We start from the raw sequence: 27,263 nt of genomic DNA, 5'->3' as shown, positions 1-27,263 counted from the left end.
GGAGACTGCTTCTGGTGCAGAATCAATAAAGCTTTTGGACTGAAGCCACTGATTTGTCTCTTCAAGGGGCTGGGGGCCCTGAGAGAAAACTGATTTCTGTCTAAGAGAGAAGCTAGGACTCCAAGGTTTTGGATCTGGCAAGGATCAAAATGCAACAACCAGACTTGGAAATGAAGGAAATCAGAGTCCTTCCAGGTTGAAAGTTTTTATTCTGGAGGTAGGAGGGGGGCCGCATGCTCAGGTGGGGAGGGTCCAGCCCAGCTCCCCCAGCCCCCCAGTGCATGCCCAGCCTCAATAAGTTACCCAGTTACTCAGCCGCCCTCCCTCCTTAGTCTGGTTGTCCTGCTCCGCCCCAAACAGGGCCGACCTGGCTCAATACAAGGGCCGCTTGTCCCCCACAGCCTAAGGGCAGTGCCACATGGCACGCTGGGGGAGGGGAAAAGCAGCTGGCCACGCCCTGGGGCTGAAGGGGCAGAGGGGCCGCCCCTGGCTCTGAGGAGTCAGGACTTGGAAAACCGCATCCTGGGCAGGCCAGGGGCCCAGTCCCCCAGGTCTGTGCCTGATGAGTTGTAGTCGGGGTGGGGCATCCGTCACACCTCTATGGCTGGATCTGAGCCTCGGCCCTGCCGCTGTAGCTGCTCCTCCTGCTTCATCTTGGGTTTCTCTGTCCGCGTGTGCCACACCAGAACCTGTCCCGGGAGTGCTACCGTTAGAGTCAGGCCCAGCTGTTGCCAGACCTCCGGAACCCTCTGTGTAGACCAGATTCTCCAACTCCCTCTGGATACAGAGTGTTGGCTGCAAAGTGAAGGGCAGGGCCGGGGGAGGCCTCAGTGACTGTAAAATGGGGCCTTATCCCTTACGCTCTCCATGCCACACGGGTGCCTAGGACTCTGGGAGACAGTGGTGCGGCAGAAGACCACTTTTCTTCCCTGGCTCGCAGCTTCCCCTTCAGTAGAGTAAGCAAGGTTGCATCTGAGTTCTGCAGGGTCCCTCCTGGTTCAAACACCCATCCATCCTTTGATCCTTCTCCCCAGGGCTTCACTCCACTGCTCCTATCACCTGTCCACCCCAGAGCTATGTGACCCACCTCCATCCCCTTACCCGAGTGCAGTTTGCAGCCCGTGGCTCCAGGTCCTTGGGATCCACGAGGTGGCTCAAGAGACTGCTCTCCAGGTGGCCCCGGGGAGCAGTTCCGTCAAACTGCGCATTGGGCTTAGCCAACAGCAAGGGCAGGGCAACCGCAAATCCCGCCATATCCATTGGGAAGGGCCGGTTGGGCTCCCATGCCGTGTGGAAGCCCACAACCCGGCCATCCTGTACCCGAGGGCCTTCGAATCGCAGGCCGCCCACCAGCCCCACGGGCCACACTGAGACACCGCGGGTCCAGCGCATCTAACAGAGGTCAGGAGACAAGAAACAGACAGGGGGTGGCCCAGGGGAAAGGGAGAAGCAGGAAGGACCACTTGGGTCACTCTACCCCACTGCTCCTCCCTCCTCACCCAACAGCCTAGTGCAACACTGGTAACCAAGGCAACAGAAGAAGCTGGCCCCACTGGGTCTCTTTCCCGAGCCCATCCCAGTGCTCACCTCCTCGAAGAGTTCCCGGCTGTAGGTGTTGTCATCGTCAGCAAAGTACACGACTCCCCTGCTTCCTGGGGTGGGTGGGTCCTTCTGTCCCCCCACAGCACCCCCTCCATTCCGGAGCCAGTCCAGGGCCCTGTTCCGCTGCTCTACACCACGGGGTCGAACCCAGCCTGGCTCACCCTCCCGAAGCCGCTGGGCCTTGGGGGTGAGAACCGCCAGATGTGTGAAGAGGAGGCCAGAGGCAGCCAGCAGCCCCGAGACCAAGGGGGTGGGGCCCTCAGCATCCTCCACCAGCAGCCAATGCAGCCGGGGCACCAGGCTCAGGGTCTGGGACAGCCGCACCAGTTCCGCCTTCTGCACCAGCCTGTGGGGTAAGATGCAGCAGGAGCAAGAGGGGTAGGCACCATCTGTCCATTCTCCAGCCAGTAGACATAGCTTCTCCTTCTAGGGCCACTTGTAGCATCCCCCATGGCTTTTCCCCAACCAATACTCCAACTCCCCTTCTTGCCTGTCAACTTCACACTGACACCCACCTGCCCTGTTCTTGTAGTCCACATCTGTTACCCACCTCAGCCCCAGGGCTGTGGGAGACTAAAAGTGAAGCGCAGACTTTGGAATCAGATCTGGGTTTGAATGCCACATTTGTAACTTATTAGGTAAGACATCTGGGGGAAATGGTTCACTCTCCCCAAGCCTGTTTCCTTGGCAGTAAAATGGAAATAACAGCCATGTTGTTTTAAAGATTAAATAAGATAAGGACTTTCTAAAAAAAAACCCGAGGACCAGGTTCTCTTCCTCCTGTGCCTGGGTTTCCAGGTAGAGGAATTTAGAGGAGCCCCTTGACTCATTCCTCTCAGGGGAGGAAGATTTACCTGGGTTTAGACAAAGGACTACTAGGAAGGGGTGGCCCAGGCTCTTCTAGTCCTCTTTATCCTTCAGATTGGCCTGCCTGCACAGGCATGGTAGAGTGTGTGTGTGGAGGGGGACGGGGTCTTGAGCTGCCTCCTCTTGGATGGCTCAGTCATCTGATTTCAGGGAGCTGTTAGCAGGCCCTTTGGCTGCATTTCGAAAACCACCTTCCCCAGTTAGTTTGTATCAATAATAAGGCTACATTTTAATCTTTTTTTAAAGTACAGCACCTGGTAAGAATGAACACACTATAAATTATAGCTAGTGTTACTATTTCTAGACCCGGGGGATGACTAGGGCCAAGCCCTTTTCTACTTCAATTTAGTCAGAAGTTGCCAAACTTTCTCACCAAAGGATCCCTAAGGAGAGAGAGTGAACTCATTGGCAAGTTCCAAATTTTTTTGAAACTTTATTGTTCTCTCTTAAAATGTCTCAGGGATATTCTACTTCATAGTACACCCCTGTCTATTTCACTAGAAAGGAACCATTTTCCCACAAATCTTTGAGTAAAGATGTGGTTCATTTATCCTGTCACTTGGCTTGCCCTAGTTTGAGGGGCATCCCGTGACCCAGTGCCTCCCCAAAGTCCTCATCAACCCCAACATCTTGGTCCATGCAGGCCTCTTGGGTGCACCAGAGCCCATACCTGGCATAAGTGGGGGTAATAACATAGATAGTAGGCAGGGCCTCAGGTTCAGGGGGCTGGGCAGGGGCAGGGGGTGGGCGACGGAGATCAGCTTGGAGCTGGGAAATCCTCAGATCCTTCTGCCGGAGCTGCTCCGCTGCTGCCCGCAGGGGAGGGAGGCAGTCACATGGCTGGCCTGGTCACAGGAAGCAGGGATAGGGGCAGAGAACCACAGCACACATGAGTGTCCCAAAGGGCCATAATCTTCTCCTTACAACACCTCTCTAAAACACCTTCGGTGGTGGGGAACTCACCACCTCAATCAGCAGCCCCTCTCCAACTTTAATAAATTCCATCTGTTACCATTTTCATGTGGATATTGAGCTGATTATCTGCCTCCATCCTTTCTACCTACCGGTCCTAATTTTGCCTTTTGGAGCCATAAAGAACAAGTCAAGCTCCTAAAACAGGACAGTCCTTCAAACACCTGAGGATCATGCAGTGACCCTGTCTGGAAATCCCTGCCTAAGAGGCGGGGTTCAATCTGTTCCCTTGGTTGTGTGACCAAAGACTCATTAAATTCATCGGTTCCATTATTGGATAAATATTTATTGAATGCTCCTCGTGGGAGGCACTGCCGTAAGTGCTGGGGATGCTTCAGGGAACAAAGCAAATATGGTCCCTGCCCTCATGGAGTTTTCACTTTATGGAGGAGGCAGACACTAAGCAAAGTAAGCAAAGAAACTACAAATTGTGATAAGGGCCATGAAGGAAGCAAACAGGATAGAGAATAAAAGAGAATCCAGAAAAAGAAGTTACTCTAGCTAAGGTAGTCAGGGAAGGCCTCTCTGAGACTGTGACATCTGAGCTGAGAGCTGAAGGATGAGAAAGAGGCAGCCGGGAAAGAGCTGGGAGGAAGGCACCGCAGACAGAGGAAACAGGTTAAAAGCTTGAGAAAGCAATGAACGTGCGGTTTTCGAGACGCTGTCTTGAAGCTAGCGTGGCCGGAGCTGAGCGAGCGAGAGGGTTAGGAAATGGGGTTGGAGAGGCAGCCGGCGGCAGGAGCATGCGGGGCCCTGCATGCTCTGGGAAGGAGTCTGGGCTTCATCCGAGGTGCGGCGGGAAGCCGCGGTGCGTTCTAGCAAGGGGAGTGCGCCCGGCGGCCGCAGAGCGCTGTCAGAGGGCCGAGTCGGATGAATGGTGTCTGCGCGGGGGTTCATCCCCAGGGCGGGATGCACGGCGGCGGGCGCCCGAGAGCTGGCCCGCCGGACCCCCGCCCCGCTCCGCTCACCGAGCTGCACCAGCGCGTAGAGAAGGCCGGCGATCGACACCAGGAAGTAGGCGAGAAACACGTTCTTCAGCTTCAGCTTCATGGCCGTGCCGCCGCCGGCGTCGGGGCAGGCGGGGTCAGACAGGGGCTAAGGGTCCCCGCCCCCTGCCCGCCTGCAGGCCCCGCCCCTGAAGCGGCCCCGCCCCGTGCCCCGCCTTCCTCAAGCTCCTCTCGGTCCCAGCTCCCAGGAGCTGCGGCTGGCGGCACCCATCGGGGTCCACTTCCGGTCAGTCTGCAAACGTCGTCCCCCCCATTAGTTTCCGGTCCCATCTCCCAGTTCTGGGAACCACGGGAGTGGGTGACGTCATATCCGGCGTGTCAAACGCGCGTGGCCCGCAGTCGCAAGCCGGGTAGGAGCACGTGGAGCAATTTTGAGAACTTCCCTCTGAACTGTAGTTCTTGTGCCGAGTTCCTCCTCATATTCATTCATTCATCCGTCAATCACAGCACCCAGTAACAGTTGCTCAATAAATACCTAATGAATGAATGAAATCTAGGGCCTATCACGTGCCAGGCCTGTGCTTTAGGTCTCTTAAATTTCTCTCTAATCCTGAGACAGATGGTATTGTCCCCATTTTATAGATAAGGTTGACAAAGCTATGTAATTGCCATTGTGCAATTTTCTATATCTATTCTAGATAACTGACTCCAGGATCTGTACTGTTTCCTCTGACCTGAATTTCTCAGATAACAATGGGGGCGGGTGCTGGGTGGATTGCCAAGTCATTGGGCTATCTCCCATTGAAAATATTCCCTGAGCTGCGGAAGTCCCATGAACACATCCCCCAACTCCTGAGGGGAAGTAGTTTTGCCACCCCAAAATATGCCTTTTTGGGATATTATTTTAAGCTGGTTATTTTAAACAAACGACTCAAGAAGAGCCTTTTACCTCCTCTTTACCTGCCTAAAGGAATTCAGAGAGGAAAACCTGCTTAAAGGAAGGGAATGACTGCCTTAGCATCACAAGAACTAAGTGTTAGACAGGGAGAACTCTAACCAAGACCCTCCTCTGTGTTCCATTGTTTCTGGGTGGCCAGGCAAGAATTTGTTTACCAAATGGTTGCTTTCTCATCTACCTGTGAATTGCCTACTTTCCCTTTGGAGTCTCAGATCCCTGACTCCCTCGCCTTAGTCCAGAACAGCATATAAACCCTAACTGCCTGATTTGTCTGTCCTCAGATCCCATATTCTTAAGGAACTCCCTATGTACATGTAATAAATTTGGTTATTTTCTCCTAGTAATCTCATGTCAATTTGATTATTAGACCAGCCAGAGAACTTAGGGTTAAAAGGAAAATTATTTTTCCTCCCCCACACTTCTCATTAGATACAAGTCATCCTGGGCAGTTGTCTTCTCTGAAACCTTTCAAAAAACCTAGTTTCTTGTGAAATAACCTCTAAGATTTGTTGTCAGTCTTCAAAAGGGAGAAAACTATTTCCTGTCACTAAAACAGTGGGAAGTTTTTAAAAATACTGCGAGCTAAAGAGAAGTAGTCTTTAGTGTGAAAACATCTGACTACATAGTTATTTGTGTTTCTATTCAAGAGGGACCCTATCAGCTCTGGTCAGCACTATTAACTAAGCCTACTAAAATCTTGTCAACGTAAGCAACGACCAAACCTGTAGAGAATTTCAGAGTGAGCCAAACTGAGGACGTAGTGTGTACTGTGGAGCAAGGCCTCAAATGCTCCAGGCAAGAGCAGTTTTGCATCCCATTAAAAGCAAAAAAGAAGACACCAAGGAAGGTGCACAAAATCCACTGGTGGTACATTAGAGGCAGGAGAAAGCATAGTGGGGAAATCTCTAGGATTGGATAAAAGGCAAAATGGAGAGACACACTGGTGGGAACAGAATAGTTAATTAACGTTTACAGCACAGACATGGTATGTGGGAACAAGGTAACAATGAGGGGTTCTGTGGTCTCGTGCTCTGGCGCCTGTGGTTGTGCCTTTAGGGGAAGGAAAATAAAATGCTTGACATTTCAAAGGTATGTTATCTTAGATGCGGTAAGAACGATGGACAGAGCTCACTTAAAGATTGACCTCTGCTAAGGAAGCTATAGGCCTGGGATGTGACTACTCGCTATGACCTGCCCAGTTAGGAATTTGTGATCGGACCATCCTGTGTGGTTACTTTTGGCCACTGAGCTTGTCAGGCCTGCCACGTGGTCCCCGAGCTCGCCAAGTTTATTGCATAGCCCCTTTGTTCACAATCTGACGATTTTGTGGGGCTCCTCTATAAAAATACTGGTATCTAACAAACTGAGGAAGGCTTGCACTTGCTCATTTTGCTGAATGGACAAGGCTTATGCTGAGGCTAGATGAAAATGTCAGGCCCTCAGTCTTCCAAGCATCTGTGATTCAGGCCAGAACTAGAGACATGAACAGTTATTTATGGTTTATCTCTTTATTGTTTCTCCTTTTATCAAAACCTGTCACAGCTGGGGGCCAAGAGGAAGTAAAAAAAAAATTCTCACAAATATGCCCCTGCATCCCCAGTGAGTCCTCCCCACCCCCACCCAGGGCTTCAGGCCAACCCTGGACACACATGATCATCTCCCCCCACCCTCAGCCTTCCCCCAGTAATAAATACAGGTGACCGTGATTCAATGAAACCACAATTGATTTCTCCATTTTAAATGCCCCTCAAGGGGACAGAAAGGGGGCAAAAGAAATTTAATGCCCACCCCCTCTTAAAGAGTGGAAACTTCTTTCCCCTAAGGGACAGGGGAGGTAGAACTGCCCCTGTCAGAACTGCAGCAGCTCTAGAAGGAATGGGGAGAGGAAAGGTTGGGAAGAGAGGGAAGGGGAAGTTCTCTGCAACCTCACTCCTTTGATCCATTCATCCCTTATCAGGTAAAGGGTGGTCCCAGCCTATCAGTGGGGCATAAACAGGGGAGGGCTGACAGAGCCAAGAGGAAGAAATAAGAGGGAAAGCAGTTTGGTGAGGAGGGAAGGGGAAGGAGAAAAGGAGCCCTAAAGCTCACCTCCCTTATCTTCTTCCAAGAAATGGCATCAACACACGAGAGGCATGAATGGACAGGGTCTGGAGGATTCAGGACCCACAAAAGAAAGGAAAGACAAGGGAAAGCAAGGGCGCTGTGGTCCCCAGGTCTTCACAGGTAATGTGCTCCAGACAGAGCAACAGTGTTGGGGGATGAAGGGAGATTTGGTGTCAATGGGTGGGAGAGGTCAGATCACAAGAGGAATTCAGAGCCCAGGGACAGCCCTCTCATCCTGCCCAGATGTTGGCAGAATCTGGGTCTTAGGGGGGACGGTCAAACTTCAAGGCAGAAAAAAGAGTAACTCTCATCACCACCGCACCCCTCCCACCCCGCAGCGTCCCTTGGGTTATCGCAGGTGAATACTCCAGTCGGATGCCACGTTGACGCCAGGCTTGCGCAGGACCAACACAGAGGTCTCAGGGTCATGCTGGAAGGACAGGCGGCTTTCAGGAGATCCTGCTAGAGGAAGAAAGAGTGCCATAGCCATAGCAGTAACAACAACTTTCCTACAGGCTAGGGGTCCCAACCCTGCCCTTGCTTCCCCCCGTTCCTCACCCTGGGGGCAGATCACTCACCGTCTGTCTGGAGTACCACGGCAGCTGGCTTTCCAGCCCCTATTATCACCACCCGCTCAATCCAGATTGGTGTCTCAAAGTGGCCTTTGGGGTCTGCTGAGCTGCAGGGAGCAAAAATGGATGCCCATCAGAGAGAAAGATGTTGGAGCAGAAGGAGGAGACCCAGGGCAAGGTCATGAGGCAGTGAGCTGTGAGCATCCCCAAGGCCCAGCCTCCTCCTGAGGCTGCCAAGGCAGACCGGACACCTCATTACCTGGACACAAGGGTGTTGCCAGAGAATGAGAATCGACGCAGTAGGAACTCATGGTGAGTCTGATAGTTGAACGTGTGCCCATCATCTAGAAAGAGCTCTCCGTGGGCTGTACCCTGGGGAGGAAGAGGAACAGGTGAGAGCCTGAGCCCAAGAGGAAGCCCCCCCACCCCAGGGGACTGAATCCTAGGAAGGTAGGCAGATGGTTGAGGAGGCTCTCTGCCTATGCTCTCACCTGGGGGCTGAGTGCAACAAAAAGAGTGATGGGATCATCCTTCATACAGTCTGAAGAACGCCGCACTCGCATCCATCGAGGTACGATAGTCCCTCCACGCTGGAACACAGGGATCTAGGGCAAGAGCAGCGCTGGCATGAAGTCACCCTGTTGTCCAACCTTGGTCCTGCAGCATCCTTTGCTCTTGCCCGTCTGCAGTATGGACCTCAAAGCACACACTCTCTCCCCTTCTGGAAACCTACAGGCAGAAGGAGCTGGCAGCCGGGCCAGGCATACTCACACTGCTCAGAGTTACAGGCAGGTACAGGGTCTGGGGACCATGATGCTTCTGGTAACTCTGAACGTCATACCACACCTGTGGGCGGCAGGAGATACACTCGGTCACTCCCTGCACGGGCCCCCTCTCCATTTATCCCCTTTGGCCTCCACAATCATCATTCCCCACCACGCCCTTCCTTAACTCACCTCCCCTTGGCCAGGCAGATAGACCTGCACACCGTGAGCCCCTGAGTCTGAAACAGGGTGAACCAGCAACGCATCCCCTAAAACACACCAAAATCAACTCTCAACTGAGGCGATCAGTTCCCAGACGGGGCACCGAAGCGCCTGCCTCCTTGCACCACCAGCCTCCCTCATTCCTCCCTCCCTGGGCATCCACACAGGTCGCCCATAGTGCTTACTTCTCAGCCCTAACCCCGCCCGCCACCAGCTGTCCCCATTTCTCACCAAGCAGGAACTGATCATCTATACTGAAGGTGGTCACATCCTGAGGATAATGCACCCACAGGGGCCTAGGAAGGACGCAAGACAAGAAAGGAAGACACTCCCTCAGGAACTGGTGATGAGAACAGCACAGGGGGAAGCCCCAGGCGCTTACAGCCAGTCTGGGTGGGCTTCAGGCCTCAGCTATGCAGCCTCACCTTGCTAGGCATCTAACTCCCTAACCCATCTCCCTGCCTCCTCCTGCCCTGTCCCCTCTTGAAACTGTTCTGCACAGCAGCTTTCCAGTGGCCACTTGGTTATCCTGGCCTGAAAGGCCCTCCAGGATCAGGTTGGATTTTCCTCTCCCACCTCATCTACCTCTCCCTCTGGATCCTTACTCCTGATACATACTGGTTTTTTCTACTCCTAGAACACACCAAACTCATTTCCACTTTAGAATTTTTCTACTTGGAGTCTCCTCTGTTTGGAACATTCTTCCTCTAGATCACAAACAATCTCTTACTCATCAGGTAGGCCTCATCTCACATGGCCTTCTTCTCAAAAAGGCCGTTTGTGGAACCTAATTCCATTACCCTCTCCTGTTTCTTCAAAGAGCTTATCATTGCTGGCAATTTTCTTATTTATACATTTGTTTACATGTCTGTCTGTCTGTCTTCCTCTCAAGAATGTACATTCCACAAGGGTAAGACACTTGTCTGCCTGGTTTCGGGATCTGGGAATAGTGATGAATAATGCCTGCCATGTCATAAGCACCCAATTATGTCTATTGCTATTCATCCGTGTTAATCTCCGCTTACTTTTGACCTTGAAATCAGATTTTCCTCCTTCTGAAGAGAGAGGCCCAGAAACAGAGCTCAGTCCCTACTGTCCCCAGCCACCTCAGCCCACACGACACAGACCCAGCTGATTAGCTCACCTCATGACAGGAATCCCTTCACGATGGGCCTGATAGAAGAGGGTGTACCAGAAAGGCAGCAAGGAATATCGTTGGCCCAAGGCATCTCGGATTATGTCGTGGTACTGAGATGGTAACAGCCACGGCTCTCGCCGCCCCGTGTCCAAGTGGGCATGTGCCCGGAAGAATGGCTGATAGGCACCCATTTGGTACCAGCGCACAAGCAGTTCTGGATCTGGATTCTTGAAGAAGCCGCCCACGTCCGCTGGGAGAGGAGACGGAGGAAGCAGGTTGGAAAAGAGGGTGAAAGACAGCTGCTGCCTAGGAGCTCCCCAAAGCCCCACGCTGGACTCTCAGCTCTCTATTCACACCCAGGTCCTGTGCCCTTTGCCTTGCCCCTCTCCCACCAAACCAAGGACCCCAAATTCTTCCCCTCTCACCCCCACAGAAGGAAAGTCCCACCAGCCCCAAGCTGAGACACATAGGGATAGAGATCTTCAGATGGTCCCATTCGGCAGTGTTGTCCCCTGTCCACACAGCTCCTGAGGAAGACAAGCGGGAGGGAGCTTGCAAACAGTGACGGCTCAGCAGTTTACACAGCTGACCTCCCGGACCTGCCACATCTGCACTGGGGCCCCAGGGACCTGCTGAAGACGGCAGAATTCACAAGAGCACTTGAATGGACCTCTCACTCCCTGGATCCCCTTAAAGTGCAGAGCCCAGAGGATATAGTGTGCAGCTCGCAAAGGATGGCTGCGTGGGCAGATTTCTCGGAGAACCAGGTCTAGGCCCACGGCTCCTCCTCCCCTCACACCTTCTCCGGCTCTATTCTCCAAATCTTACCAAAGCGCTGGGAGCCAGCAAAGAAAGCCCTGCTCAGGACAAAGGGGCGTTCCACACCCCCGGAGCGCAGCACCAGCCCATTTGCAGTCGCCATGTGCTGAGTGGAGACAGGAGAGAGGAAGGGCAGTGAGGAGCAAAAGCCAGCTGTCACCTATTGCAGGTTCCCCGGCCCTCAGTCCCTCCTCTCTCAGCCCCTTACCACGTAGAAGCCATAAATGTTATGCACGTCTCGGTGCTCCCAGCCCCCGTAATGCTGGGCGTCCTTGAGCATGGTGACCTCAGGACCATTGAACACAGATGGTTCATTCATGTCATTCCAGACATAGAGGTTGGGAGCTGAGCCCTGAGAACACAAGGCACAAATGGGGACAGAAGGAAAAAGACAGTGTCAGAGCAAAGAGCTCCTAGGAATCCAAAACGATGCATTTCTCAGGGATCATCAAGGCTCTCTGACATATTTACAGGCAACCAACCACAGCTGGGTTAACAAGCAGAGGATTCAAGGAGGCAGGGTGGGAAAGACAGACGCAAGTAGGGAGAGGCCTGCTATACCTCGTAATTGTCAAAGTTGAACATGTTAGCCCACCAGGCCCTCGTTGCGGGATTGGTGAAGTCAGGGTAACCAGCTGCGCCTAGGAGAAGTTAAGGGTGGCTGTCAACCCTCAAGGGGGAAAATGGCCACCATTCTACCTCCTTCGTCTTCCAATAATCTCTGTCTCAATTCTGGGCCTGCACCACCTACCTGGCCAGCACCAGCCCTCGTAGTCAGAGCCATCCCGAGTTTTAACATACAGACCCTGGTTCTGCAACTCTTCATGTATGCGGTAGCTAGAGTCCACCTTGATGTGGGGATCCACAATGGTGACCAGCTGCGAGAGAGGAACACGGGTGGTCAGAGCTCCCCAGGGCTACTATGTCAGAGACCAACCGTGGCTGCAGTCCTCTTACCTTCCGCCTCTTGGAGGCCAAGTGCTCAAGCATGGTGAGGGGCTGGGGGAAACGGCTGGGGTCCCAGGTGAAGTACCGCTTGCCATCAGCATGCTCAATGTCCAGCCAGATGACATCACAGGGCAGGTTGTGATCATCAAAGCCCTGATTGACTTCCAGCACATCGGCCTCATCCCGGTAGTTCCAGCGGCTCTGGTGGTAGCCGAGGGAGAAGAGCGGGGGCAATGCCTGGGTCCCTGCAGGTTCAGTGAGGGACGGGGGTCACAGTGGGATCAGGCCAACCTGGGGCCAGTGGGGACACCCAGAAATTGAGGGAGGCTTGTAAACTAGAGAAGCTGAAGGGCACAGGACTTCTGAAAATGCAGTTACCCTCTCAAGAAGATAAGGGCCGGAAAAGGAGGCTGCTGGCTGATGGCGCGGGGATGCCAGGTACCTGTGAGACTGGCATACTGCCGGAAGACATCCGAGACAGAGGGCCCAAGCAGCAGGAAGACGTCAATGATGCCGCTCTCCGACATCCAACGGACATCTGTCTGTGGGGTCTCCCCAGAACCCTGCAGGTAGTCGAGCATCTTCCCAAACAGGGTCTGTAGAGGGGACCAGAGAGAAGTCCAACACACGCCCTCTCATGCTCCAACCCCAAGACAAAGCAGCAAGGTTCTCCCCAAAATCTTCACAAGGCTGGCTCCTAACGAGTCACTCTGGGCTAAGATTAAGTTACCTCCTCAGTGAGGCTTTAATGGACCCCACCATTTAGCAGCACTGCCCCCGTACACACCACATGACTGCGGCATTTGTTTCTCAGCACTTACCACCACTGAACTCATCTTGCTGTCTTTGCTATCTGCTTAACGCCTTCCTGAGAGTGGGGCCCTCTCCTACCTCAATGACCACTATATCCCCAGCACCCAGAAAACTATCTAGCACATGATATGAACTCAGTAACAAATGTACTGACAATAAATGCAAAAAGGGCACTAGTGTGTTCCCCAGCATGTGTCTTCTGGAAGTGACTGGGGAACTCAAGGCTGCTCACAAGGCCCAGGCCCATTTTCTCAGCCAAGACCAAATAGGCTATCTTCAAAGCTCATGGCCTGAGGACTCCCCCTCCCTTACTGCTCCCCGCGCCTGTGCTCTCACCTTCCCCGCCGTGTTGGAGGATATGTCAACCCAAGTCTCTGCAGCATTGAGCCAGAATATGCCCAGGTCCCGATGAGGACTATGTGCCAGGAGCACAGGCACAGAGCCGTACAGGGCCATGGGGTTGTACAGCTCGTACTGGAACACATCCAAATTGTAGAGGCGATATGGCTCTCCACCCCTGTGGACAGACAGACAGACTGGCCCAGGCCCTGATACACACAACCCCCATCCCATAGACACAGGTGAGGGGTAAGAATTGACCCTCCTGCCCTTTCTCAAGGAAAAATTAAAAAAAAAAAAAAAAAAAGAATTTTCCAATCGCCAAAGGTGATCTGGGCACAGGAAGTGATCCATGCTTGTCCATGCACATCTGCATGCACATCTCCCCACAGCCCTGACTTCCGACCCCTCTCTCTCTCCCCCTATACCCTGAGGTCACCATGGAACTCACTCGGTGACCTTCAGCCTCAGGCTGTCTGCATGCTCAGGGATCCCATACACATGCTCCATGCCTGGCAGAGAGAAGTCCAAACCCACAGACATGGGGCCTGGAAGGAAAGCAAAAGATGAGTTCCAGAGCTTCTACCTGGCAAGGACTCCCTGCGCCCCTGCCCACGGCTCTCCCAGTCCCTTACCATATGGCTTGCTGTCAGAGTGAGTTTTGAATGTCTCCTCCCAGGCTCCTGGCTCATCTTTCTCTTCCTTCCCCTGGGTCTCTTCTGGCTGTGAGGAGGAAGGCAGACCAATACCCAGTCACACACCACTTCTCTCTCTTCCCCCACCCATTTTCTAAATCCCATCCCTGATTGCAAGACTAAGCTCAAGTTTCTCGTGGGCCTTTCCCTTCCAACCTCCCAGCCAGCCCTGTGCTCCAACCACCCACCTCCACCGACTTGCCTTGTCACCATCCCCAGGAGCTTCCTTGGGCTGGGCCCCATCGCCCTCAGCTGGGTCTTTTGATCCTTGCCTGGAAGGTAGGAGAGCTGTCTGCTCCAATCCAGAGGGGGCAGGGACGAGGGGCTAGTGGAAGGAGGGGTGAGGGAATAGAGAGCCAAGGGTCCAAAGGAACGAAGGCATTGGAGGAAGGGACTGAATGTTAAAGCTTGGAGAGGGACCCCCAGAAAACAGGTAAGTGTGCAAAGGACGAGGAGAGAAATGAGAAAGGTAAATGAGGAGTCAATGCCACCAGGAGGTGCCTTCCACACACAGGCCCGAATCATCAGCCTCTGCCGGCATTCCAAAAGACAGGCAGGTTCAAGGGCCTGGGTTCAGAAGCCAGTCCTGGCTCTGCTGCCTCCACGGAGAGACTCTGGCCCCATCTGCCCTCACTGGGACTCAGCCTCTTAGCCAGCCACGAGGGTTTTGCAAAGGCAAGTGGGTCATACCATGAACAAGCCTCTACAGATATACGCAGGGACTCAAACAGAGGTTGTGCCAAAGAATGCTTTCAAGGGAGGCTGGCAAGCAGCTCTGCCCAGAGCTTCAGTGCATCCCAGCTGAGAGCCAGGAACCCCAGCAACAAGCAGCATCTCTCTACCGCTCGGCAAAGCCAGCTTCCTACGTTCCTTAAGTACTTCCAACACATCCTCTTCCTTCTCCCAGGGGACTCCCGGTCAGAATAGGGAACAGGGACCAGATACCACATAGCTGGAGAAAGAAAGGTGATGCAGGGCAGGGCATGAAAGGGTCTGGGCATCTTTCCCTGGGGGCCAGAGTGAAGGGTGGGTAAGGGCAGAGGAACGCATACAGTACCAGTGGCCATGGATTTACCTAGAGAAAAGGTTCTTGATCTTATCCCAAATGCTACCGAGCGTGAGACTAACTTTATCCGAGAAACTAGGGCAGGAGGAGATGGGTAGGGAAGGGGAAAAGGAGGCACAAAACCAACACAAAAACAGAAACATAAAAGTGAGTTTCAGTCGACAAACTTCCAGAGATGGGGCGGGGGTAGGAAGAAAATAAATCTGGGAAATGTGATGGCGTGAGAAGGGGAAGAGGGAAAGGCAGACCCAGGCAGGCCTCTCAGAGGAGGTGCACAGGGTACAGCTCAGGGACAAAAGTGACTGCCTCCTGGTCTGTAGAGGAAATGAAGACAACTGCAACCCAGCCTGCTTCCTACCCTCCCTGACAGTTTCTCCCAGCCCTCAGCCCCTACCTGGCTGTCCTGCCACCCTGTCTTCTCCCAGGAACCCAGTGCCAGACCCCACAACACACCTAAGGCTCTTTCACACTAGGTCGCCTTCAGTCCCGACCCCTGTACTCACGAGACCCTGGGGGCCCTCTGGTGCTCAAGAGCTAAGAGTCCTCGGGCATTGACACTGAGCAGAAGGCTGCGGTCTTCGAGCAGGTCAAGGCGGAATGGCCGTGCTGTCAAGATGATTTTATAGGGTCCTTCAGCCACGGTTAGCTCCACACTGTTGTCGTCATGGCCAGAGACAGAAAGTCTGGGAAAGAGATCAAAAGAGATGTAAGGAAGTGCAAAGGACCAAGAGTGTAGCTGCGACACTTCACAAGAAGGGGGGACTTGCAAAGAGCTATAGGCAGTGTGGTAACAGTGCAGAGATAGACAAACTCACCAAAGGAACCAAATAAAGAGCCTGGAAAGAGATCCAAGAATACTTAGAACATTGGTAGCACGACAGCTCAGTGAGGTCAGGAGGACTGAGGGGGATTACTTAATAATGGAGATGAAAAACAGATTTCCGGGGTAGGAAATGATGTTATCATATTCCTACCTCATAACAGATACAAGTATCAACTCCAGACAGATTATGACTGGAGATAGATTAGGATTACTTAAACGTAACTTAGAAAATGCTACTAGCAAAAGATAAAAGACTGATACATCTGACAACACTAACATTCAGAACTTCTATTTATAAAAAGACAAGAAAAGTCTGAGAAACTATCCCAGGCTAGAGGAGCCTAAGGAGATACGAAAACTAAATATAATATGGTATCCAAGACGGGATCCTGGAACAGAAAAATGGGCATTAGGTAAAAGCTCAGGAAATCTGAATAAAGTATGGACTTTAGTTAGTTAGTAATAGTACCAACTCGTTAGACGTGACGAATGTACCGCACTAATGTTAACAATAGGGGAAAACAGGAATGGAGGGGATACCGGAACTCATAATACTCTTGCAACTTTCCTATGAATCTAGAACTATAATAAAATTTAAAAAAAATTTTTTTCAAGGTACCTTTAAGAAAATAAAATGAGGGGGTGGCCGGATGGCTCAGTTGGTTAGAACGTGACCTCTTAATAAGGTTGCCGGTTCGATTCCCACATGGGCCAGTGAACGAATTGCACCATCCACAACTACACTGAAAACAACGGCTTGAGGTCGGAGCTGAGCCACCAGTGGGCGATAGGTTGGCCCAGTGGTTAGAGTGCGGTGCTCATGACACCAAGGTCACTAGTTCAATTCCCACATGGGCCAGTGGGAAACAACGGCTTGAGCTTGGAGCTGAGACACCAGTGGGCGACTGGTTGGCTCAGGGGTTAGAGCGCGGTGCTTATAATACCACGGTCGCTGGTTCGAGTCCCATGTGGACCAGCGAGCTGTGACCTCCACAACTAGATTGAAAAACAACGACTTGACATCTTGGAAAAACACACTGTTCCCCCATATTCCCCAATAAAAAATAAATAAAAATAAAATAAAATAAAATGATAAGCTACAACCTGGGAAAGATAGCGTAAATAAATATAAATGATAAAGAATTAATATCAAGACTAACGAATTTCTACAAATCAATAAGGACAAACAACATAAAAGAAAAATAACCACAGGTGGCAATTACCATTTCACAGACCAGTGAGCCAGAATGACAGATAAACATATGAAGAGACGCTCAATCTCAATAAACTGGGAAAGACAACCAAGCCAAGACCACCACATGGTATCATTCTATACCCATTCTACTGACAAAAATTAAGTCCAACAGCACCAAGAGTTGGGGAGGGTATGGATCGATGGGGTCTGTCATATACCACATGTGGAAGTGTAAACTGGTAAGCCACTTTGGCATTATCTTGGGAAGTTGATCATTTCCATATTCTAGCTCCTCTCCTAGCTACATGCCAAACAGAAACTCCTGCACAGGGACACAGGACACATGGACAAGAACGTGCATGCCAACACTATGTATAGCGAAACACTGGAAACAACCCAAATGTCCATCAACACAGAAATGGAAAAATAAGTTGGGATATAGTCATACAACATTATACAGCAGCAAAAATGAACTGGAGCTACGTGTTAACAGAATTAAATAAAGTTAGGTGAAAAAAGGAAATCCCAGAAAACATTCATTAATATACAAAGGAAATCCCAGAAAACATTCATTAATATACTATCCCTAGAAAGTTCAAAAAGGAACAAAACCACATCATTTATTGCTTAGGCTCATATATACAAGTATGTACACGTGTTCACGTACATACACACACAATGCAACTGTAAGAACAAAAAACCAGATGATCAACTTCAGAGTAATGATCATCGCTGGGGTACAGGACAGTGACAAGTAGAGGGAAGTAGAGGGTTTCAAGGGTGGAGGATTTATGTTATTTTCTAAATTCAACACTTACTAGCCATGCATGGAACAATGGTGACAGTGAGTCATGACCTAAGAATTTGAGTAATCTTACTCCGAATATCTGAGGAAAAAGAAAAGAAATGGGGGCCGGCCCAGTGGCGCAGGCGGTTAGAGCTCCGTGCTCCTAACTCCTGAAGGCTGCCAGTTCGATTCCCACATGGGCCACAAGTTCAATTCCTCGAGTCCCGCAAGGGATGATGGGCAGCGCCCCCTGCAACTAAGATTGAACACGGCACCTTGAGCTGAGCTGCCTACCCGATGGCTCAGTTGGTTGGAACACATCCTCTCAACCACAAGGTTGCCAGTTCGACTCCCACAAGGGATGGTGGGCTGTGCCCCCTGCAACTAGAAAAACGACAATTGGACCTGGAGCTGAGCTGCGCCCTCTACAACTAAGACTGAAAGGACAACAACTTGAAGCTGAACGGCACCCTCCACAACTAAGATTGAAAGGATAACAACTTGACTTGGAAAAAAAGGCCTGGAAGTACACACTGTTCCCCAATAAAGTCCTGTTCCCCAATTAAAAAAAAAAAAAATTTTAAAAAAAAGAGAAGAAAAGAAATGAGACAAGGAGAAAGAAACAGAAGGGAAGGGAGGAAGGAACAACAGAGACACTGTATTTCTCGAGGGCAAGATCTGTGCCTTGTTAATTTCCTCTTGCACCGCTAGCACCTAGCTCAGGACCTGAAGAGGAAGCAGTATCTGCTGAATGAATGAAGATTAAAAGGTGAAAGAGAAAATAAGTGAAACAGAGAAGACAGAAAGGTTGAGAGTGGCAAGGAGCTAGTTAGCTATTATCCCAATGTGGGAAAGAAAGTCAGCTGTCAAATAAAAAATCATCAGGAAGGAAAAAGGGGCTATGGAAACGGACAGGTTTCCCTGGAAACATTTACCGAGCTGTGGGGGGATCCGCCACCAACACGTCTGGCACGCGGTATCGCGGCCTCCGGGGCTCCAGTTCATCAATCCTGATCCGAGTCATGTTCTTTTGAAGCCCTTGGAGCTCCAGCACCAGCAACACCTGTAGGGCAGAGGTTTGGATCTGGAGAAAGGAGAGGACTACACCATGGATTGCCCTCTAAACCCACTCCCTCCTGTGGGGTCTCCTCCTCCTAGCCCTTTGCCTAAAGGACCTGAGATCTGAATTCCTCACCAAGTACAAGTCCCAAGATTAGCCTACGACAAGATGTTGGCCATAGGTTCCCCTTCCCGAATTGCCCCTTAGCCATTCCCCACACACACACACCAGACTCTCTTCTCCCCTGACCTTGGTGACCTCGTTGATCAGATGGACTGTGAGAGCATCCGGACCAAGCTGCAGGGAGTCCAGCAAGGCTCGGTATGGAGAAAGGCCTGGCCGTATGCTTCGCTGCCGCCTGCCAAGTGAAATGGTTAAGAACGTGGGAGGGCACTCAATGTCCACAGGTCCCCCTATCACCTGTAGTGTCCCCGGGCTACCCCGTCTGCCATAGATACTTCCCACATTACCCTACGTTCCATCTCACTCTACTAGAAATATCATACTTGCAGAAGGAACTCTCTTCACAGGTCTTAAAGTTGCTTCTATCCACAGCAAGGGAAATTCCCAGGCAGACCCCTAAACAAGCCAGTACCAAACCTGTCCAAGACCTAAGGAGAAAAAGAACAAAGAAGGGACAATCAGCATGGGTTCAGAAAGGGCCCCACCTTCAGAGGTAAAGTCCACAACCCCAAAAGAGCTCAGAAAAGAGGGAAGAAAGATGGAGTCCCATTAAACAGAAAAGAAGGCAGAGTGGGCATGGGGTTAGGTGTCAGGCCTGAGGAATTGGCTCACTTATCCCTTTTCTTTAAAAAGGCAGGGGAAGCGGACAAAAGATCTTTGCCCTTCAGAGACCCTGGAATTGACTCTGGTTACATCAGCATCTCAGAGGAAAGGAGCAATAACAGCCAGCCCCAGGGGAAGTGGTGGTACCACGTATATGGAACAGGGAGACAGAACAGGCATTTCCATGGCCAAGGCACTGGGTGGAGTTCCAGTGAAAAACATGCACCCTCGGCACGCCTGCTGGTCACAGTTCCTACGGTCCTACCCCTAGCACCCCAAGCATCCTGATCCTCTGATCTCCACTCCTATATCTTCCAAATAAGTCACCACTATTGCTACCTGAGTCTGAAAAGAATAACAATAGCTAACTTGTATTGAATCCTACTGTTCTCTCAGGGGCCTAGCTAACTGCTTTCTCTCCCTAGTTTTCAACTCTGCCTGCAGTTTTTAACTGTCAACAACCAGACCCCGGTGATTCTGATCTAACTGGTCTGAAAAGAAGCCTGGGCAGCAGAATTTTTAAAAAGCTCCCTAAACAACTCCTATGGGCAACCACTGTTCAGAATCACTTCTTTATACACACTACCTCTTTTCCTTTGATTTTCTTGGTGAATGTAGGATTGAGGTTTTTCCCAGATGGGAAAACAGAGGCATAAAAAGTTCAATAATTCATCCAAGATTGAACAGCTAGTTAAGGGGTGAAATTGGGATTGAATTCAGTTCTGACTTTGTGGTCCATGTACTTCACGATGCACAATACAGCGCACTAACCACCAGCAGGGCCTGCCCCACTGAGGGCCATCACCCCAAGGTTAGCACAAACTCTCACTTCCCCGATGTAGTATCAAATGACAGGCAAGGGACTTAATAAGCTTGTTTAGTTAGTTTGAAGGATATATTCATCCATTCTGCACATATCCTAAATAGGGGTTCTCAAAGTTTAGTGTCTGTTAAGAATCACCTGTAGTGCTTATTAAATGAAGATTCCCGAAACCCGGGAATCTGCATTTTAAACATGCTCTCCCAGTGATTGATGCAGGTAGTCCAAGAGCTTCCAAACAGAGGAGGAAAATACAAACAGAAACACAGGCTTCTTCTAAGCATTATAACTTTGCAACCTGCTAATAGGGAAACTAAAGAATAGGGCCTATTATACATACTGTCTTCAGCATTAGTCTCAGTACCTGCTTGAAAGCTAAAGAGCAAGAAAATGACCAGAAAGATCACAGAACATAGTAGGCGCTCTGGTTCCAGAAGAATGTGCGAAGCCAGCCAGACCAGGCAAAAAGCTGAGGAAAATACCAGGCCTTGTACTTTAATCGGCCAAGAAGGAATAAGCAGTAGCAAAACAAGCAGAAGAAATACTACCAGAAAATTCAACAGCAAGGCATGTGGCCCAGGTCCTGAGGAGTGACTGCAGCAGGCACCCTGCCCCATTGAACCCAGGTTCATCTGCCCAAAGCAGCAGTAACTAGAAATACAGTGAGTTAAATATGCTCTGGAGTCCTATTTGCACAATCTATAAAATGGGTTTGGAAAGATGTCAACGGGGATAGGATTTCTAGATCTTTCAGATGTGACCTGTTGGAAGGCCCTAGGAACTCAGGGATCCCTTGAATGCCCCTGAGCAAGAGATGGTCCAAAAGTCAAAATCAGGAATGAGCCACGGGGCAAGTGGCACCCGTTTATTGTTTCAGATCACAGGCTTCCAGAGAGTTGGGTTTACGACCCACGCTTTTTTCATTGCTGCACGCCTCTCCCACCCTAGTACATCCGTTAGATCCTTGTAAACGCTTTGTGGCGCTGGTGATTGTTTCGAACCGTTTTTTCGGGAATATAAACTCGAGAGCGCAGACCAAACCGTTCTAGTACATGTCGTGTTTGAGCAACATCATCCAGACAGACTGTGAACTTACTGGATCCTGCCCCAGCAGTGCCCAGTGAGCGTGAACTCCGAACAAGCCAGGGCTGGTATCCGCGTGAAGAAGACAAGGGCAGGGCAGGGTACGGGGCTCTGGGGGGAGGGCAGGAAGGGTAGAGCAGGCGGGATTGCTGCCGCGCTGCTTCCAACCCGGCTGAGGGGCCGCAGGGCAGCAGGATGCATTCCCGGAGGCCGGGCCGTGTCTCGTCCCCCGCCCCGATGGCCCCGCGCACTGCAGGAAGGAGGCGGCAGCATTAACCGCCGCGAGGTGCCAGGGGAGGGCGGCGGCTGAGAGCGGCCGAGGCCAACGAGAGCGCACAGCTGCGGCCTTCTTGACCGCTGGAGCGGCGAGCACCAGAAGCATGGGCCCCCAACGCCGTGCGGATCTACCGCGAGAAGGCTGGGGGCGCTTGAGGCCGCCTCCAGAGAGACAAAAGGTGCTCGCGAGGCCAGGGGATGGCAGAGTCTCAGGAGGACATACAAGCATAAGAAATATAGGGCTTGGGGGGTCTGGGGGCGTCCCGGGCGTGCCCCCGGGTTCCGGGCTCCTCACCGCCTCCTACGCGCCGCCACTGCCGCTATCGCCGCCATCTTGTGCCGGGTTTGCTCCTTGACCCGGAGCCTCCCTTCCCCCCGCGCGCGTTGAGCCACGTATATTAGCGCCCGCCCCTTCCGGCTTTCGGATTGGCCCGACTCAAGAACGGTCGGGCCGCTGTCCCATTGGCGGAGCGCGCACTCTAAAAACTCGAAAGGGGCGTGGCTGAAGGGAGGGGGCGGGATTGTCCAGAGCCAGGAGCTGTCCTACTTTACCAGCTCTAAGCATCAGACAGAGGCACTGGACTGTTTTTCTCAAATCGGCAAATTTTATTTAGAAAAAAAAAGGTGGGGGAAGAAAAAAGTGACAGCGCTCCTTACGCCAAGGTCTTAGAAGAGAAACCTTCATCTTTCTGCAGCACCTTAGCGCCGTCTCACTGCTCAAACTCCCTCAGCTTCTGGAGCATGGAAAAGGCTATGTCCCCTGCCGAAGTAGAGTGGATGGCGAAGGTGCCTGGAAACGGCCAGAGAAAAGGCCCAGGCGGTCAATGTTGCGGTGGAGGACACTGTGCAGCACAGCTAGATGGGGTCCACCCTCACCCCCACCCTCCCTGGAGAAGTCCCGGATGAAGCGGCCCCGCTCTGACTGGAAGATGAACTTCTGGGGCAAGGGCCCATGCTCCCGGAGAAAGCCCCAGACACTGAGCAGCAGCAGACGCACTTCAAAAGGTGCCAGTTGGCTAAATACCTCGTGCATATTACCCAGGGCTGGTGGCAGAAGGCTTCCCTCAGCCATGACAGATACCAGGGTGCAGGATGCCTCCAGGTGCCAGGGGGAGTGGGCTGTATCAGGGTGGCGAGAGGCTTCCCAATGGCCCAAGAGGGCGGCCAGCAGCCCGCGCAGCAGCACGGAGCAGTAGCACAGGGCTGGGGGAGCAGCTGCTACCAGCTTTAAAAGCTCAAAGAGCAGGGGCTGTTCCCGGAAGCGCCGGCCAATGCGGAGATCCCGCTCCACGGTGGCCCTGGCGTGCTCCTCAGGGGGCCAGGCTAGCTCTGCACCAGCTGCATCAGGACACACACTCTCCACCAAGGTCACTGCCACTGCTTTGGCTGCCTCCGGGCTCAGGGTGGGAGCCCCCCAGCAACCCCCACATTCAGTGTCCCCAGGGGCACTGCAGCAGTGCACCAGGAGGCTGAGGAGGCTCTGGGTATTATAGATCACTTCCTGCTGATTCCGTGACTGGACAAACTTGGGTGGCTTTAGGCCACGGCCGATGACTCCAGCGTGGAAAACAGACCAAATCCCTCCAGGACCTGGCACAGCTGCAGTGTGCCGCCGGTTTGTGTCCAACAGGGAGGCAGAAGCCAAAGAAGCTGAGACAGCTGAAAGAGTCTCATTGTCCCCATCCACTTCCCCTCCAAACAGTTCTGTGTTGCCGCGATGTAAGGCTCCCTCAACTAGCAGCTGCAAGACAGCCTTAAGCCCAGCAGGGGAGGTGTGGGAGAGCCGGGTAAGAAGCTGGGAGGCTGAAGCCACACCTGGGGGGCCATGCAGCCTCAGAGAGGCAAAGAAGCGATGCACTCCAGCTCTCACAAGTCCCAGGAGTTGGGAGGGGGACAGGGCTTCTGGAGGAAAGGGACAAATGGCCAGGAGGGAGGCAGCAGCTTCAGCTACTTCCTCCTCAGGATGTAGCAGGAGAGGAGCCAGGTCAGACAGATGGGCTGAGGCAGACTCCCCAAACCGGGCCCCTAGGGCTGCAGGACCCTCATCACCCTGCTGTTCCCACCCCACTAGCAGTGCTAAGTTGCGCAGGAACCGCGCCGTGAAGGGAGGCTGCAAAGTCCCTGCATGCACCCGAGCCAGGCAGCTTCGGAAGGCCAGGGGCAGGAGGCCAGAGAGACTGACGACCAGCCCTGCATATAATTGAGTGGCCAAACTCAACTCTTCAGGGCTTCGGGCTCGGCTCAGGAGGTGGCCCAAGGCCTCAGGTCCACAGCTAGGCCGGGTATAGACAGAGAGCAGGCCCAGGAGCTGGTGTTGCCAGAGAAAGCGCTTCCGTTCCAATCGTAATGTCTCTCCACACAGCTCTCCAACATGGTTTCTTAGCGCATCTAGAAAGGGCACAGGGCGGGGGGGTGGAGGTGGGCCCAGCACACCTTCCCCAGGAGACCCTCCCCGGTGATGAACTAGTTTTTGCAGGTGTAGCAGCAGCAGCTGGATCAGCCGGTCACAGGACTCACGCACAGTGTCTGGCACAGCCAGGCCCTGGGTGGTAATGACTGAGGCAGGCATGGCTGTGTCCACCAGGAACTGCAACAGGCGGTAGGCACCTGCCCCAGAGGCCTGGCTCACCAGGTGCACAGCCAGGTTCAGCATGTTGTCCAGCTCTTCTCGGGGAAATCCCTGCAGGTGTTGCTGCAGCTGGCTCAGCACAACTGGGGGCTTAAGGCAATCCACCAGCTCTCCAGAGACTGTGCCCAGCAAAGCTGGTGACATGACTGCCAGCTGCAGGAGAAAGGGAACTGTGGCCTGAAGGGAGGGGTCCCCACTCCGGCCCCCAGTGCCCCCTGCCAGGCTATCATGGAACATTCGCAGGAGCTCCCGTCGGATGCTGTCTCCGTGGCGGGAGGCCAGGTGCCCTAGGATGCCAACAACTGAGGCAATCTTGGGCACCCGCTTCTCCCCAGGGATAGCAGGAGATCCAGGGAAGGGGTCTGTAGAAGGGGTTTGAGAAGAGCTGCCACCACTGCCACCAGCTCCACCTCCAGCCCCACCGTGAACACAGAAGTCCTTAAGGCCACAGGAGAGAACTCGGGAGATGATGGTGCCAGGAAAAGAGGAGCCAATATGGGCCACAACCCAGTCAAAGTGTGGGGAATGCTGGACAGAGGTATCCAGCAAGGCATCCACGCAGGCATCTGGGCAACTACCAATGAGAGCCGAGAGGCACTGAACATAGATGTCCATTAATGTGCGCGTGGCCGGACAGCCCATCCACAGCTGCAGCAATTCGTTGAGAGAGCCAGTGACATGGGGCACACGCTGGTGCTGGCCTGAGTATGTGCTGCTGAGTTGCCCCATGAGGTCAATGGACCATGCACTAATCACAGGTGCCCAGGCCTTCGGGTTGGCCCGGGTGAACTCAGATAGCACCTGCTGCACTTCCTGCACCACATCCTCTAGACCAGGTCCCCCAGCAGGGACATGGGAGGGTGGGGGTGGACGGAGATGAGGTGGGCCAGCCACAGGGCTTTCATCCAGGGCAGCCAGGTGGGCCCGGACACTCTCATCAAAGACGCCTCGCAAGTGGTCAAGCACGGCAGCCCGAGCAGGTGGCAAAGAGCGGAGCAGGAGAAGACCACAGCGAGCATGTTCCCGGGCTGAGAGTTGGTGGCCCAGAATGGGGTCGACGCCACTCAGAAAAGCCTTGATTTCCTGGGACAGCTCCTGAGCACTATAAGGAAACAAGAGAAGCAGACTTAGCATGCTGGGAGATGTTGGGCAAGTTACATTCCCTTCCCTCCATGAAGTTGTTTCTTTTTTATGTAAAATAAGGCTAACTATGCCTCCCCTTATGAGATAATGTTCATAAAACACTTAAGCACTGTATCTATTTCACACTACTCAGTCAATAAATGCTATCTATTTTTCTTTCAATAATAATATCAATAGTAGGTAACTCTTAGAATGTGTCAGGTACTGTTCTAAATACTTGATATGTATTATTTCAACCCAGCCCAATAAGGTAAGTACTATTATGATCCTCAGATATGGAAACCAAAGTTAAGTAATTAGACTATAAGCTCCAAGAGGGTAACCATTCTGTGTTAAAATTTTAACGCTGAATTCCCTTCTATGGATGTGCGTGGTATATGGGAAGTACTCAATAAAGTTCTGTTGAACTGACTGAGTATATTGTGTTCGTATAACATCTGCTTTAAAAATACCTTACTAACTTTACTGCACTTCCCACCAGAACACAAGCACCCTGAATTTTACCCTTAATGGAAAGAAAATCTTAAAGTCAAACTTGCCCCTTACTAAGGACTCTCCCTCCTAATATCTGCAAGCATCCTAACCACCCACCACTTGTATTCCATATCAACGACAGCCACCTTTCCAGCACCATCAATGTGCCTAGGAATCAGGATGCCCCAGGGCACAGACAAGGCAATGCCTTTCAACCCTTCTCCTCCCAAAACATATGGGTTCAGTCTTAGAGGTTTAGAAGCTCCTTCCTCTTGTTGATTGCCCTTTCTGCCAAAGAAGACAGTATCCTCTGGGGCTGACAGGGTTCTGACTGTGCCATTCCTCTCTGGTTCCACAAAATAAATAAATAAATAAACAAATAAATACCACCCTAACGTGAGCGGAGTGTGAGTGTCTCCGTTGGAAGGCCAGGAAAAGGCTAGAAGGAAGCACTCTGTAGGTTTCTAGACCTGGGTGCTCAGAGAGTCTCCATGAAGTCAGGAGACCCTGGGTTCCCTCCGGTCTAAAAGGGGCAGGATTCCCAAGAATTCTGGTATCCCCAACTCTTGGAGAGCAAGGCCAGGGTCCGGGTTACCTAGGCATTGGGGTTTAAGGGGAGGCAGTACCGAGATCTTTGGAGTGAGGGCACTGGAGCCCAGAGTTTTGGTGAGGCAGTCCCCGAGTTCTGGGAAGACCCAACCAGGAATCTCTGAGAACCCTGACGCGAGTTCTCGAGGTAGGACCTGGGTTTCTGCCGAGAAGGCTGGGGATCGGCGCGGGGCCGCGCGGTGGGGGAAGATGCCAGGGGCTCTGACTACCTGAGCGGCGCGGGACCGTGGGTGGCCGGGGCAGGCCCGGGAGGCCCTGGGGCCCCGGGAGGGTCGCACAACGCGGACATCCCGGAGCCCTTAGCCCGAGCCCGAGGCGGGAGCGGCGGAGCGCAGGCAGCGCATGCGCGCTGACGGGAAACCTGAAAGGAACAAGCGACGGCGCCTCTCAAGAAAACCAATCCGGCGTGTTCCGCGACTCTCATATATTGGTTCCGCACAGTGCCTACGGTGCCAAGATCCCAGAGCCAGACTGCGAAGATCACAACGGGAAGTAAACCCACCCTCAATGCAACCTCTTTTTTTTTTCCCCCAAAGGGCCATCGGTACACAGACTAATGCTAGCTGCGGCCATTCACAGTTGGCTTTAATCATTTCTACTACAGCCCAAAATACAAAATGTTCAACTTCACAAGTTTTTTAAAAAATGAAGCATTAGGAAACATTTTAATCAGGAAACAGTGACAGTGTAGAACATTTTAATCAAGAAACAGTGACAGTTACAGGAGAGAAGGGGAGGGAAAAGCGGAAAAGA

General features: G+C 52.2%; 3 protein-coding genes across 7 annotated transcripts; all 3 read right to left on the bottom strand.

The window, feature by feature from the left end:
- Window positions 1-189: 189 nt before the first annotated feature.
- On the bottom strand, window positions 190-4,710 carry B3GAT3 (beta-1,3-glucuronyltransferase 3). The gene is made up of 5 exons (XM_033121656.1): window positions 4,410-4,710; window positions 3,140-3,314; window positions 1,588-1,948; window positions 1,102-1,392; window positions 190-689 (listed from the first exon to the last, which is right to left on the bottom strand). The coding sequence occupies exons 1-5, from the start codon at window positions 4,489-4,491 to the stop codon at window positions 591-593; spliced, it is 1,008 nt and encodes a 335-aa protein (XP_032977547.1). The 5' UTR covers window positions 4,492-4,710; the 3' UTR covers window positions 190-590.
- A 2,121-nt stretch (window positions 4,711-6,831) lies between these two features.
- Window positions 6,832-22,043, bottom strand: GANAB (glucosidase II alpha subunit). 4 transcript variants are annotated; one of them, XM_033120248.1, is made up of 25 exons: window positions 21,951-22,043; window positions 19,197-19,301; window positions 18,940-19,048; window positions 18,566-18,693; window positions 15,329-15,508; window positions 14,835-14,900; window positions 13,962-14,031; window positions 13,700-13,787; window positions 13,516-13,612; window positions 13,062-13,242; window positions 12,355-12,508; window positions 11,922-12,157; window positions 11,716-11,842; window positions 11,526-11,605; window positions 11,173-11,316; window positions 10,974-11,070; window positions 10,571-10,672; window positions 10,152-10,395; window positions 9,239-9,303; window positions 8,978-9,054; window positions 8,793-8,867; window positions 8,513-8,626; window positions 8,281-8,393; window positions 8,028-8,128; window positions 6,832-7,911 (listed from the first exon to the last, which is right to left on the bottom strand). In XM_033120248.1, the coding sequence occupies exons 1-25, from the start codon at window positions 21,986-21,988 to the stop codon at window positions 7,799-7,801; spliced, it is 2,904 nt and encodes a 967-aa protein (XP_032976139.1). In that variant the 5' UTR covers window positions 21,989-22,043; the 3' UTR covers window positions 6,832-7,798. The 4 variants fall into 4 exon arrangements, with proteins under 4 accessions (XP_032976139.1, XP_032976138.1, XP_032976141.1 ...); XM_033120249.1 differs by having other exon boundaries at window positions 6,839-7,908; XM_033120250.1 differs by lacking the exon at window positions 14,835-14,900 and having other exon boundaries at window positions 6,836-7,908.
- A 129-nt stretch (window positions 22,044-22,172) lies between these two features.
- On the bottom strand, window positions 22,173-26,857 carry INTS5 (integrator complex subunit 5). 2 transcript variants are annotated; one of them, XM_033121406.1, is made up of 3 exons: window positions 26,720-26,857; window positions 22,680-25,386; window positions 22,247-22,445 (listed from the first exon to the last, which is right to left on the bottom strand). In XM_033121406.1, exons 1-3 carry the CDS (start codon window positions 26,797-26,799, stop codon window positions 22,407-22,409), a joined length of 2,826 nt encoding a protein of 941 aa, XP_032977297.1. In that variant the 5' UTR covers window positions 26,800-26,857; the 3' UTR covers window positions 22,247-22,406. The 2 variants fall into 2 exon arrangements, with proteins under 2 accessions (XP_032977296.1, XP_032977297.1); XM_033121405.1 differs by having other exon boundaries at window positions 22,173-25,386.
- Window positions 26,858-27,263: the final 406 nt, after the last annotated feature.

This window comes from Rhinolophus ferrumequinum, chromosome 11, assembly GCF_004115265.2.
Source record: "Rhinolophus ferrumequinum isolate MPI-CBG mRhiFer1 chromosome 11, mRhiFer1_v1.p, whole genome shotgun sequence".
Lineage (NCBI taxonomy): Eukaryota > Metazoa > Chordata > Mammalia > Chiroptera > Rhinolophidae > Rhinolophus > Rhinolophus ferrumequinum.
Note: the sequence above shows the minus strand (reverse complement) of the source record. Positions and strands in the feature narration are given on the sequence as shown.